General features: G+C 41.4%; 1 protein-coding gene across 1 annotated transcript in view; it reads left to right on the top strand.

The window, feature by feature from the left end:
• LOC147659338 (SLAM family member 9-like) overlaps positions 1-11,716 on the top strand; it is a gene marked incomplete at its 3' end in the record, with an annotated part of 359,657 nt that extends 347,941 nt beyond the window's left edge. Inside the window, exon 4 of the mRNA XM_086951833.1 lies at positions 11,567-11,716. Coding sequence (XP_086807959.1) covers positions 11,567-11,716 — 150 coding nt within the window. The remainder of the gene's footprint in view (positions 1-11,566) is intronic.
• Between the last annotated feature and the right edge of the window lie 3,231 nt (positions 11,717-14,947).

Genomic DNA, 14,947 nt, shown 5'->3' with positions numbered 1-14,947 from the left:
CCTTTCTGGTTCACACTCCCCTTCTTCCAACACATCTACATAAGCTAAGAAGACAGGTTCCCAAATCTCCCAAGCCATAGGTGGTTCACCAGGTGATGACAGAAATGAAGGAGGAGGAACAATACCAGACATGTTAATTCAAAATATTTAACACACTATGTTTAAGTTTAAATGCAGATTAAAGAAAAAATAAAATAATAAAAAAAAATAAAGGAATTAATTACAAGTTCAAACTTTAAAGTCACAATAATAATTTAAATTACATAACACGCAAACCTTCCAATGTATAAATTTCCCTCAGCGTGATGAAAACACGAAGACGATGATGACTCAGAACATTGTAGAGATCCGCGTTGTTATTACAAGATCCGCGTTGTTTTTGTAGTGATCCGCGTTGTTATTACAAGGTTGAGAAAGCGTCTCAGTACGACGAGATCGGAAGACTTCAAAGGAGCATCTCTGAAAATCTCGTCTCTACTGCTCCCAACGTTGCGCGATGACGTCACACGTCGCGTTGATCAGCGTTGTTTCACACACTCATGCGCGAACCTTTGCGCGCGTATGTTGCTCGCGAGTCGAAGTTGGATTTCAAATAATGCCAGCAAAAAGTAAGTAATTCATCCTCAAATTTTCCTGTTGAAACAATAATCTTCCGTTTCCGCTTCCCTTAAAATAGTGGTGGTGCAGCACTGTTCAGTAAAAATCTTGATAGCGCTGAACACATCCGATGCAGAGGGGAAATTCGAAATTCAGAATGAAAATTAACAAAAAAAAATTGAAATCTTGTTCCACCGAAGTCCCTCTGATGCAGGTAACGAAAATCCCGCCCGTCGCCAGTGTAGGGAAGTCAGAAATCACACAGGAAGGTTGTAGCAGGTAGACAGAGTTTATTCAGCTCTTCACGTCTTGAATTCCAAGTCATTAATGCAGTTAACAGTACACAGACTTGACTCCCCACATTCTACATATTCAAAGCATAACACAATGTCCCCAATGCACGAGCTTGTCACGAGCTGTCAGATACACCTGAGCGCTCGTGACAGCTCAAATGAACACAAGTACATTCCCAACACACCTTCCCCCTTAAAAAAAAACAAAAATAAAAACAATAAAAAAAATTAGTTCATCACAAAATCATTAAACCGAGCAGGTAAGCGATGAGAACGTACCGCTCTAGTATTGTCAGAATTACATTCAGCATGAAAACGTTCCCCATTATCTCTCTGTTCCCCAACATCAAAAAAAACATTGCTGTTAAGATCATCCACCGACTGACTAGTCCCATTAAACAAAGAAACTCTGCTCAAATTCCACACGGAACCACCATCAACCCTGACCGCATTTCTAAATACTTCAATAACTTTCTTTGGACTTGACCAAACAGGCAAACCTTTACTTACACCCTCTTTCTTTTTAATGTGAACAGAATCACCCACCTTAATAGAACGACAGGACGTAGAACCAATTCTTTTGCCCATATCATGTTTCATCTTATCCTTGTACAACTGAACCCTGTGTTGGACAGCTTCAAAATCTACTTTCAAAAAGTTTTCAAAACCAACTAAGTTTTTTTTAACCACCAAGGAACTAACTTTGTGCTAGGCTTCCGTCCTCTTAAAAGCTCAAAGTGAGTGACCAAGGTCACTGAGTTGGGAGAAGTCCTGTAAGCTAACAACATAGATTGCAAAGCATTCCTCCAATTCAAATTACCCTTGATAGAAAGCTGTATGGCTTCTTTGATCACACGGTTGAACCGCTCAACCTGGCCATTTGTTTCAGGATGGAAGACTGCAATCTTCCTATGAATGATACCACATTTAACAAAAAACTGTTCTATTTCTTTGCTCACGAACTGCGGACCATTGTCAGTCACAACTTCCTGAGGAATGCCTTCTCTGCAAAAAATCTCATCTAAAAACTCTATCACTTGACAAGAAGTAACCTCTTTAACCATCTTGACTTCCGGCCACTTGGAATAATAGTCTATAAGTACAATACCAAAAGCTTCCTGTTTTGGTAAACAATTGAAAGGCCCAATGATGTCTATCCCCAGTTTCCGCCAGGGACCTGAAGGTAAATCAATGGGGCAAGGTTCAGGACGTAAGGCAACAGCTGTTTTGTCACTGTTAGAGCAAAAAGAACAGGAACGCACAAACTGATCTACACAAGAGTCAATACCTGGCCACCAGAAGGACTCCTTTAAACGTCTTCTGGTGAAAGAAATCCCCAAATGTCCCTCATGGGCAATTTCGAGTAGAGTATTTCTAATAGGAAAAGGTGGTACAATCTTATCACCCCGAAGGATTAAACCATTTTCCACAGCAAGTTCTTCCTGAATCTTAAAAAAACCCATCATATTTCCAGATAACTTCCTCTGTTCAGGCCAACCATGCACAAGGTACTTCTTGACACTGCACAATTCCAAATCCTTACTCATCTCTTCCATCCAAACATCCTCCTGCAAGGAGAACCGTTCACCGCACACTAAATTGACATCACGAAAAGTGAAAGCAACTTCACACTCCTCTTCACTAACCACTTCAGGAATATTCGTATCAGAAATCAGTCTGGACATGCAATCAGCATGTACATTCGCTTTACCCTGAACATATTCAATAGAGTACTGAAAAGATTGCAATCTTGAAGCTAATCTTGCAAGACGTGCCGACATAGTTCTACCTCCACCTGGAGCCATGAGATACACCAAAGGCTTATGATCAGTTTTAATCAAGAATCTCGTACCCCATAGAAAAGGTCTAAAGTGCTCAGCTCCCCAAACACAAGCTAGTAACTCTCTTTCTATGACAGAATAATTCTTTTCAGCATCTCTCAAGGCCCTTGACGCATAGGCAACAACCCATTCTTTCTCACTATCCTTCTGCAGAAGTACTCCACCCAGACCAGAAGAACTCGCATCCACCATAATGATACATTTCACGCCAACCACAAAAGGTTTAAGACACGGAGCATTCACAATGAACGTTTTTAAAGACTGAAAAGCATGTGTCATTTCATCAGTCCAAACGAACTTAGCATTTTTCTTTAACAAACATCTGAACGGGTCAACCTTTACCGAAAAACTTGGGATAAACTTAGCATAAAATTCAATAAGACCTAGAAAGGCCACAAGTTGTTCTTTCGATGTGGGCACAGGAGCATTCGTGATGCTCTTCACATGATTTTTCTTTGGTTTGATTCCCATTCCACTAATAGTATGCCCTAGGTATTCCACCTCTTTTTGCCTAAATTTGCATTTGTCAAGACGTAGTGTAAGACCTTTCTCCGCTAAAGCAGCAATCACACACCTTAGATTATTGTTATGTTCCATGTCATCTTTTCCATGCACCAAAATGTCATCCTGAAATGCTATGGCACCACTCAAACCCTCCAAGGTATCCTTCATTAACCTCTGGAATACTGAGGCTGCACTCGCCAACCCAAAAGGCATGCGACAAAACCTGTACAAACCCTCAGGCGTGATGAATGCAGTTATGTTCTTAGACTCATCAGCTAGTACCACCTGATGATAAGCACTGGCAAGATCAACGCACGAGAAAACTTGTGCACCAGCCAGGGTCGAAACCATCTCATGAAGATTGGGTAAAGGGTGTGAATCCACCCAAATGGCACCATTGACACTGCGGAGGTCAATGCATAATCTAAGTTCGCCGGTGGACTTAACCGAATTTACAATAGGGGAAACCCAAGGTGACGACTCTATTGGTTCAATTATGTTTTTCTCACATAGATCTTTTAGCATTTCTTTAAGTTTGCCTCTATAGGATAGAGGAACATTCCTTACTCTATGCCTTACAGGAATGGCATTCTCATTTCACTTGATGACATGTTCGAATCCTTTATATCGACCCAAGGTTCCACTGAAAACAGTAGGAAAGGATTTACGTGAATCCTCTACAAGCAGTGAACTATCCCCAGCAACACTTGAAGCATTCAACGGTTGCACAACATAAACAGGATGATCAGCTCTGGGATCAATTTTCATCCCTAATTGGTGTTGGTGTGGCCAACTCAAAAGCGATAAACCAGATCTTGACACATAAATTTTTCCTGAAATGTGTCGATCAGAAAATTGTATATTTGCAATAAAATAACCAATTAGATCAATTTTGTGGCCTGTATAGCCACCAGGGGATACATCAGATTCAAGTAATTTCTTATTCGGGAATTTTTCTTGAAAGACCTTTAAAGAAATGATAGTATACCATGCACATGAATCTACGAAAATTTCCAAACTCACTTCATCAATAGTTATAAAACAAGATGGAAATTTAGTGCAAACTCCATCCTCACATACATTGATAACAGTATTAACCTGAAATGTTTCTTCATCTTCCAATTGATAACTATCACAGCATTCATGTATACAATTCATCTTCCCCGGTAATGACCTACAAAATCTTGTAAAATGGCCTTTCTTGTAGCACTTTGAACATGTTTTCCCTAAGGCAGGACAATTCTTACAGTCTGCTAAATGTCCATCACTTCCACACCTAAAACATAATAGTTTTGAGGTTTTCTTCTCATATTTCTGATTTCTGAACTTGTTATCATTTCTGTGGGAAAACTCATTTCTCTGCGAAAAAGTTTTCTTAGATTTATCCAAATCTTTTGGTACACTAAAGACATCACTTTTATCATTGCCTCTAATCTCCTTGACAAATTTCTCTGAGTGTTCTATAGACTTCGCAATATCTATGGCATTATTAAGAGACATGTCAGAAGTTGTCCAAAGACGTTCTTGCACTTTTTTGTTATTAGTTCTCATCAAAATCTGTGTTCGCAATCACATGTAACAGCCAAGGATCTTAAAGCTGAGACAAAATCCTCTACAGGTTCATCTGTACGTTGCTTCCGAGAATAAAAGATAAACCTCTCCATGACAATATTATTTTTCTTTCCATATCTTAAGCTTAACTGTAATGAGGCATATTCATACACATTAATATTCCCCGGATTTACTAGTGCTGGTAATGTTTTGAACTCTTTCAAAGCTATACCACCCAAACAATGTTTTAGCAGTGACAGCTTCCTTTCTGGTTCACACTCCCCTTCTTCCAACACATCTACATAAGCTAAGAAGACAGGTTCCCAAATCTCCCAAGCCATAGGTGGTTCACCAGGTGATGACAGAAATGAAGGAGGAGGAACAATACCAGACATGTTAATTCAAAATATTTAACACACTATGTTTAAGTTTAAATGCAGATTAAAGAAAAAATAAAATAATAAAAAAAAATAAAGGAATTAATTACAAGTTCAAACTTTAAAGTCACAATAATAATTTAAATTACATAACACGCAAACCTTCCAATGTATAAATTTCCCTCAGCGTGATGAAAACACGAAGACGATGATGACTCAGAACATTGTAGAGATCCGCGTTGTTATTACAAGATCCGCGTTGTTTTTGTAGTGATCCGCGTTGTTATTACAAGGTTGAGAAAGCGTCTCAGTACGACGAGATCGGAAGACTTCAAAGGAGCGTCTCTGAAAATCTCGTCTCTACTGCTCCCAACGTTGCGCGATGACGTCACACGTCGCGTTGATCAGCGTTGTTTCACACACTCATGCGCGAACCTTTGCGCGCGTATGTTGCTCGCGAGTCGAAGTTGGATTTCAATTAATGCCAGCAAAAAGTAAGTAATTCATCCTCAAAATTTCCTGTTGAAACAATAATCTTCCGTTTCCGCTTCCCTTAAAATAGTGGTGGTGCAGCACTGTTCAGTAAAAATCTTGATAGCGCTGAACACATCCGATGCAGAGGGGAAATTCGAAATTCAGAATAAAAATTAACAAAAAAAAATTGAAATCTTGTTCCACCGAAGTCCCTCTGATGCAGGTAACGAAAATCCCGCCCGTCGCCAGTGTAGGGAAGTCAGAAATCACACAGGAAGGTTGTAGCAGGTAGACAGAGTTTATTCAGCTCTTCACGTCTTGAATTCCAAGTCATTAATGCAGTTAACAGTACACAGCCTTGACTCCCCACATTCTACATATTCAAAGCATAACACAATGTCCCCAATGCACGAGCTTGTCACGAGCTGTCAGATACACCTGAGCGCTCGTGACAGCTCAAATGAACACAAGTACATTCCCAACAGTCAGAAAGACCGATGTAACAACACACGTGTCTAACAAGTGCATCATCATCTTTTTGGAGTGTACCTGACCTAATGTCACCAGAACCGGCGGCGGACCCTCACGCAGCCAATCATGCCCCCAAGGTGTGGGTGCCACCGGTTCAACAAACTTCCAGTCACGATAGTGTGAGTGACAGTCTACTAAATTGAGGTAGGTATTCCCTACCATAACTAATGTAGTAGACAGTCCCGAAGAGTTCAGTGCAATATTTAACCACGGATTGCGCGGTCATTTCAATAAAACTGGCTGGACCATTCTGTCTCTGATTGTTAGGTCACCCAATTGAATTTGTGTGCCTAGAATTGCTATCGCTCAAACATCGTTGTTCAGGGTGAGCAATAGCTGTGTTGTATTTTAAAATGATGGAATACAACACAGCACCATCGACTTTTCTACTTATGATGTCATTGGCTGCACTTGCAGTAAAAATGGGTGTTATGCATAGCGCACATCTTAACACCATTGTGCAAAGGCGAGTCTTTTCAGTCTAAAATAGGCTTCACACTAAAGGTATACTCCTAAGTACACACTCATGTGAAGCAGCCATGAGGAGAATCATATGTGTAAGATATATGCTTTGCTTCCAGCACACATGCTACATATTATGCTTTTTTTTCTCATTCACCACAAAGATATCTGCGCCGAAACTGCTGGGCTATAGATAGGAAAGCTAACCCTGCCCTGTGCAAACATGTCTTGTACTGAAGAACTGGAGCCAAGCTCACGTGCTACCCAATCTCATAAAGCGATTAAGATATAGATAGCCATTTATGATGAAATCAGAGAGCACAGTTCAGACGACAGGTGTCAAAGCGATTCCAAAAGGACACATTTTCATTTGCTTTATTATTCTTAACGAGTTCAGCATAATAGAGAAGAACTCTTGCAAATCATTCCCTCAAGGTTGGTGCGATTGATTCCGTCCTGTCGTTTACATCACAAAAATGCAAGGAAAATGTGTTTTTCTTCAATGTTAAAGAAAACTTTGGGGGATCCACGCAATCACACCTCCTGGGGCACCTCTGTGTGTCTAGTTTTCAGAAATGTCTGGGTTTGAAAGGTTTGCCTACATGGTTGCCGTCCCTGTTGAAGTGAGTCTCTGTATCATTCTCAGCCTTTCTCACTCACGTGGATATTTAAATCGTTTTTGCTGGCTCGTCACAATGTTAGAGTGACCCTCGCCTCGCAATATGGGCCAATGGTTTTCTATCAATTTCTCGATTATACTTACATTTGCTTTCCCATTAACACTGTGCCACACCTCAATTTCACCGCTTTTTGAATAGAAAGCGCATGACACGTGGTTTGCTCCCACTGACTATGGAGCTTTACCTGGACACGGACCTAATTGCGGGGACGGTCCTAGTGGCCAATTTAGAAGCACTGAAACCAGGGATTCTAAGATAGCTTTGGCAGCACTTGGTGTCAGACACAAGATACATGATGCCTAGACCTACTACATGTGATAATTATAAAAAAACTCAGAAATGAAGATAGTAACTTATCTTCTTTATGTCTATATGTTGTGGTCTTGTCTGTCCCGTCTTGTTTTCACAGGTCTCTTCATACATCCCTACCAAGTGTGTAGTGTGGTGTTTATCTTGTACTTTCACTGTATATATTTTTTCACACTTAGAGCCTCTCGGGAGGGTACGCCTTAGCTCGCGCACACCACCGGAGGACTTTTGTTTAGGTCCTGAAGAAAGCTGAGCGAAACGCTATCATCAGCTGAAACATGTCGACCAAATTCATGCCTTTGAACTAGGATTCCGGTTCCTTAATTAAGAACCTGGGGAGTCCACTCACGTTGTTTTTAACCAATGCAGGTTGGCCATTATTAAAAAAAATTTAAAGGCACAACCCTTGCATTTTTTAATTATTTTTGACACATTTGCACAATCACAACTAGTCACCTCATAATTTGGGCACTGTTACACTCACCACATCCTGCTCCGCTGTAACCAGGCGTCGTAGCACGCTGGGGAGACATTAGGTCACCCCAGCGGGGACCCGATGATGAAGCATGTCACCAACTAGTGGTGAGTGAGGGTCCTTCTAAGAAGTAGGGTCTCTTCCCCCCATGACCGTGTGACCATCAGACCCTCAGACTCTTCCCTTAATTGGGAATAGTCTTCCGGGTATAAGCAACTTAAGCACATCAGTTCAGAACTTAACATCAACTCCAGAAAATTTGCAACAAACAACCAGAATAATTAATCAACAATGGTTGTGAGTATGTTCCAAAGAAACAGTAGTGGAGATGATGAGCCCTGCAACTGCCCCGTGATAAGGGTGGGATGGGCGCCCCGTCCTTTGAAGCCTATTTTCTGGCAGCACAGCTGCAGTGGCTGTCGTGCTGGACAGCGCATTGCAACCTCGGGGAGATAGACACCCAGGCTGGACAGGTAGCAGTCCTGGAACTAACCAAAATACTCCTCCCAAGGACCAAACCTAACCCTGCTTATCCGCTGTTGGTCAAAGTGGCTAGATCCTGCACCCTAAGGATTCACCGTCTGTCCAAGGGGACACCCATGTATTCCCCATTACTGCCGCTAGTAGGCCTCCCCAAGGGGCACGGGTACTACACTGCGGAGAGCTCAGAATCTGGACTGAGCACATGCTCACCGAAGTCGAAGCTCTATACACTGACAGCCAGCTGACTTTGTTCGCAGGCTTGACCGAAGAGAGCGGGCTCCCTGTCAGTCAATTCCTGCGACAGCTGGTGGCGGACTGCAGAAGGATCTGGGACATCACGGACGGAGAACCCAAGACAAACCCGGTACTGCACACATTACTACACATTGGAACAGGCAGACATCATATTACATGGATCTATAAATTCATTATGGAACTAACATGCACACCACTGATGCGACTACGACTCCGATGGGAGGAGGAATTCGCTCGAGCCCTCCATGATAAAGAGTGGCTTATAGCCCTAGAACACCACAAAAAAGTGTACCGCAACCAAAGATTTAAAAAAGTCCAGTTCAACGTGTTGCACCGCGCTTACCTCACGCCGGCGCGACTTAAGGGCTTCTACCCGATGTCACACTTTGAGTGCCCCCGCTGCCACACTCCTGACGCCCCATTCATCCACATGTTTTGGACATGCCCCATGATACAAGCCTTTTGGGCAACGGTACACACTACAATACAAACAGTCACAGGTCTGACTGAATTCCACACGTGGGAAGCGTGTGCCCTTGGCATTTTTAAGAGCAAGAAGCAAAAAAAGGTAGAAACCAAATTTGCAATGCTGGCCGTACTCCTAGCAAAGCATAGCATAGCAATACACTGGCGCTCACCGGAGGGGTCCCCAATAGCAGCATGGTGGGGGGTGGTAAAGAAATGGGGCACGGCCGAAGAAGATATTATCAGGCAGGAGTAAGCTCGCAGTATGCGATGGCACCCCATATCATTGGACTGGGCGATGATCCTTCATGACTTCACGCAAACACAAACTATCAGCGGGGAATCCCCGCAAGCCACCCAGACGGAACCAGGACCCAGCGCACATTGACCTTCTCAAATTTCCCCTCCTCCACACTAGCTCATCCCTTCGGCCGCCTTCAGCGGACCGCTCCACTAGTAATGTTGGGAACCATTGCCCGCAGTTCTCGTAACAACATGGAGCTACGCCCCACCTAGCCCCTACCCCACTCCCCCGCTCCATTTCTTCCCGAGTTATAGATTCCCAGTTTAGTTAAGAACCTGGATTACCATTTAGCACTACCCTATATAGGGAACATAGAACTAGCAACTGTCATACGGGTATGGGTGACATCGCAACCCTCTCAACACCAACTTCAAATATGTTTCACAGCATATCATTTAGGAGTAGAGAGGCATTCCCCCCATCAACAGACACTCGGCTATGCAATGCAGAAGTGTGATATCAATTGTAATGCAGTAGCAGATGAATCTGATTGTTGTATGACATATACAATATCAAAATCCAATAAAAAGGTTTTGCAAAAAAAAAAAAAAAAAGAGGGGAAACGATTTCTAAAATGAGCTGCTTAAATTGCAGGGAGAATTTTAAACAAAAGATGGAATAATTTGCACACATAACAAACCCCACTCAAGACTGATTTTCTGCTCAACCCAGAATTCTGAGAACTTTAAGGAATTTAGGCAGTGCCTCATTTGAAAAACAAAATAAAGAGCGGCAGTGCCAACAGCTGTGCTGGGTAGCTCCCGGCTGCTGCATTTCAATGCCAGTGCCCGAATAACAAGGCTGTGGGGACCTGAACCCACGCAGGCCTTTTTAACCCACTGCCAGATAGTCCCTGCCCCTTTATCCTGCTACTATGAATTCCTGATTTCTCACTTTGTGAAGGGTTTTTTCTGTCTTTCTCTTCCTCCTCCTTTCCCTGTTGTGTGTCTGTCCCCCTCTTGCCCTTGGGATATGTCTGAAGCAGAAAAATAGGTGCTGGTCCCCAAAAATGAGTGCATGTTACCCCCACCGGCAACCGCCCGCTCAAATTAAACACTTATGTCTACCTTTTACTGAATCATAAGAGTTTACTGATGCAGGTTTCTAGGCAGATGCAGAACTTTGAAATCCAAAGAATCAGATTTGAAAGGTCTAAGGAAACAGTTACTAAATGGAATAGAGTTTTCTATGTGTATGTTGGGAGTGGCCACCCTGCAGGAACTAGACAGAAATCAAAGTACATGTTTCACACATAGGAGTCTTAATATCCATCATGTTGAAGTTGCATTTACTCACTGTTGCCACACGCTTGGGCCCTTGAGGAGGAGTGGAAGGTTCTAAATTACTGCACCATTATAATGAAACAAGTCAGTGGCCCAGTGTTTTTCTTAGGAGCCCCCACTACTGCTGCTGCTGACAGCAGCGGTTCCCAAATGCCAGAGCTGTCTATCATTGACTCCACCTCAAGCTTCTTTCTGTGCCACTCTGCACTTTGTCTCTAACTCACTCATGCCAGCTCTATTTTATCCTTGTTTTTCCCCTTCTTATCACTGTTTTCCTTTAACATTTTAGCCTTATTTCTCTCTTTCCTGTGTTTCTGTTTCTTGGTCTGGTTCAGGGTGTGAAGAAAAGTCCTGGTCATAAAAAATGCACCTCCTGCAACCACCAGCACAAATTAAGCACATGAAATGCTGCTCAGCCGTAAGGTCCCATCTCGAAATCTCTAGGGTGTGGGTTTACTGTAATGTCGTGTGACACATTTATTGATGCGATCAATTATTTTGTCATCTAGTGAGCAGAGGATCACTACCTTTTTATAGATTTAACACATCTAGTAAAGTGCGTTCAATCTTGCGCCATTATTTAAGACCAGACACTCTAATTGGTGAATTTTTGAAATGTTTCAGTTAAGGTCAACTAATGCACGCCGTTTTAAAAACTCCTTTGCTTGTCTTCTCTATAAAGGGTTCAATCGTTCAAACTGCGAGTCTTCCAGTGCTCTTGATGGGTCAAAACTTTATGGGCATAAAAGAGATGTCGTCGTGGGCATCGTTGTTTGTTTGCTCGCTCTTGTCGCTGTTGCAACCGTGGTGTGCTGGTATAAAAGAAAAAAAGGTAAGAAATTATATTATTTACTAAGAGCTGGCTATTGATTTGTGGGAGTCTGGTATTGGACTGTCGCAACTTCTATTAACTGTTAAATATGGTCAAAGAATAAATCAACCTGTCAGTCAAGTAAGCACAATCCAGATGTGCTGGGTCAAAACATAGTTCAAATAGTCATTCTTACATTTTGAATTCATGGAAATAGATTTTCAATGGCCTACGCGCACAATCCAATCTTCTATTCGGAAATTTTAAATAATCTAGAAAAAAAGGATCTTGAATATCTTCTGATACAAATGCATGAATAACTCGCACAGTTTTAAACAAAGAAATGAATACATTTGTGGATTTATATAGCGCAGCTTTTCACCCATGAGGGTATCCAGGCGCTGTTCATGGGTATGGGATGATTAGTGATTTTCCCAGTTTACAGGATGCTGAGCCGATGCTGATACTCGAACTCGGATCCCAGCTCCAGAGTGGAGAGCTCTGGCCTCCTCGCTACATCCTCTCTTAAACAAGACAATTTGATTCACCAGAAGATTGCGAAATGGGCTGAATCTGAATACAGCGCAATATTAATGCTGGTTGTTGACTGAATGTGTGAGTTTTTGATAACGAAGTATGATGAAGTATGAAGGTTCTTACTGACATTCCTAATGGAAAAGAACATCTTTTGGATGGTATTCCCCCAGATGTTTGCTTTCTTCAGATGAACCTGTTTTTGTTGTCCGTAGGACCCAGCACACTTTACTCCCGCTAACCTGTGGTAGAGTGCTTTTAAGCATGGTGGAAGTGGCATACACCTAATTGAACCATTTCATTTCAGCCCCTAGTATATACTGCTATGTGTGCCTAGGGCCTGTAAATTGAATGCTACAGGACTCACAGTGGGCTGCAGCACTCATTGTGCCACCCACTAAAGTAGCACTATAAAACATGTCTAAAGGCCTACTCTCGCTGACTGTGTGTGTAGTTTTCAACTTCTATCTGGCAAAATAAAACTTTGCCCAGACCTAATCCTTCCTTTTTTATAATTATGTCACGCCCTAAAGTAGACCCTACATGCCCATAGGGCAGGATGTATTGCATTTAAAAAGTAGAACGTGTGTAATTATGTTTTACATGTCCTAGCAGTGAAAATGCCCTTTTTGAGTGCAACAAGGCTTTCTCTCCCATGGAAAACACAAGGTTACATTACTGTATATCTCATTATGATATATAATTCAGTTTGGGACAAGCTAGAAAAATGTTTCAAGGACTCGTAATAGGAATTTAAAATCCAAACTAATGATAAAAAATTCTGATTTTAAAGTACTATTTTGAAAATGCCACATTCAGAATGTTGCAATTTACCTGCCTAAACCTAAAACTGCCTCTCTGACAGTGATTAAGTTTTACCTGACCCCTTCTGACTACCTAGAGTGAGATGCGTATTCCTCCGGACCTGTGGGCAAATGACCTGGGTGAGGGGAAGTGAGGGTCTTCCTAACTGGAATAGGATCCATGCTCCTGCTTGATTACACTTCATTTTTTAAAATATATTTTTATTAAACAACTCCAAATATTGTACAAAAATGTAGTGGAAATATACATATACATTGGTATCAAATATTTAAAAAACCTTTATAATTCATAAAGTTGATTAGAGAAGATGATTCCTTACTTTTGTTAGCACATACCACACACCTAGACTATATATATATAAAATAACAAAATAAGATCAGTTCATCTTTAAACATTTCTTACATCTCTACTCCAGGCAGCAATTGGAGAAAACATTTTAATACCACGTATTCTAGAATTTCTCCCTCTAGTCGCATAGATAGCCTTTTCTTGATTATAGATCCCCAAAAAACGAGTCAGCCACATTTGAAAACTTGGGGAATCTGCGTCCTTCCAGCGGTCTGCCAGTATTATTCTATAAACTACTGTACCTAGGAATAGACATGTTTCCTCTTCAGTGCTAAGCCCAAGAGTATTATCCTAACCAAGAATAAAAAGGGTAGGCGATTCCGCCACTTTATGGCCAAACACCTCCTCCCAGAATTCTGATAAAAAAAAATTAAATGCTGTTAATTTAACACATTCAAAAAACATGTGTACTAGGGTGGCAGGGCCTACTCCACATCTCGGACACTCATCATTTAATCTTTTCCCCATGTATGTAGCTTAGCGGGAGTGTAATATAAATGATTACTAGGCTTTTAAATTGGTAGATAGGAGTAATCGTGATGTTAACAACAGACACATATCAATATCTACATTGGGATTAACAAGTTTACCCGCCCATGAAGTCTCTATATGTTCTAAATCATCTTTGAGTCTTTCCAGAAGCAAATCATAGATTGTTCCTATTCTAATCAAGCTTTGCCTATATTATCATTCATTCGATAACTTTGTTTCGGTCACAACGGACCATAAAAGTGCAGAATAAAATACATACAAGCACAACAATAAAATGGATAAATAGCATAGAATAACAAAGACAATCACAATCATATATAAACACCTGCTACACAAGAATAAAACCATTCCCTAGTATCACATCATAAAATCAGATTAAACCATACAGTATAGTTATCGAAGAAGTGGATTAGATTTCCTACAAATATTGAAGTAATCCAATTAGTTCGGTAAGAAGTTTCTACGTTTGTGCCACATCCCGTTTAAAAAACGGGAGACGGCAAAAACAATAGGGGGGTGCGTATCGTATTTTAGTACTCTAAAGGCCGTGGAACAATGGCTAAAGCCTAGATTTCTACAGATTGGCTTAACCCAGCGTTTACGTACAGACTGGTAAGTAGGACAGAAAAAGAGGACATGAATCTCGTTTTCCAGATGGTGTTTACAAGCTGGGCACTCTGTATTTTTATTTATGTGCCATTTGCTGGTAAATGACCTAAGAGGAAGACTGACCATCCTGAATTGAATGAATAGGTTTCTTGCCAAAGCTGGATAAATCAGGTCTAGGAAGTCTTCCTTTTTATATTCCTCTTTTACTTGAGGGAACTGAGTTGTCAATCGACCAAAGTTAGAACTCACATGAAGCGACATTCATTTATGATGCCTATAATGATAAGCCAGATCCGCCCTAGATGTTGCCTGGCAAGCTACTTCTGGTGTTCCCCATAACTCCGGTAAACTAATCATACTACAATGTTCCTTAATATGGGATAGCCACGGGATTTTATTAGTTCTTATTTCCGCCCAGACATCCCTGAATTCATTTTTGTAAGG

This window comes from Lissotriton vulgaris, unplaced genomic scaffold (assembly GCF_964263255.1).
Source record: "Lissotriton vulgaris unplaced genomic scaffold, aLisVul1.2 SCAFFOLD_1237, whole genome shotgun sequence".
Classification (NCBI taxonomy): domain Eukaryota; kingdom Metazoa; phylum Chordata; class Amphibia; order Caudata; family Salamandridae; genus Lissotriton; species Lissotriton vulgaris.
Note: the sequence above shows the minus strand (reverse complement) of the source record. Positions and strands in the feature narration are given on the sequence as shown.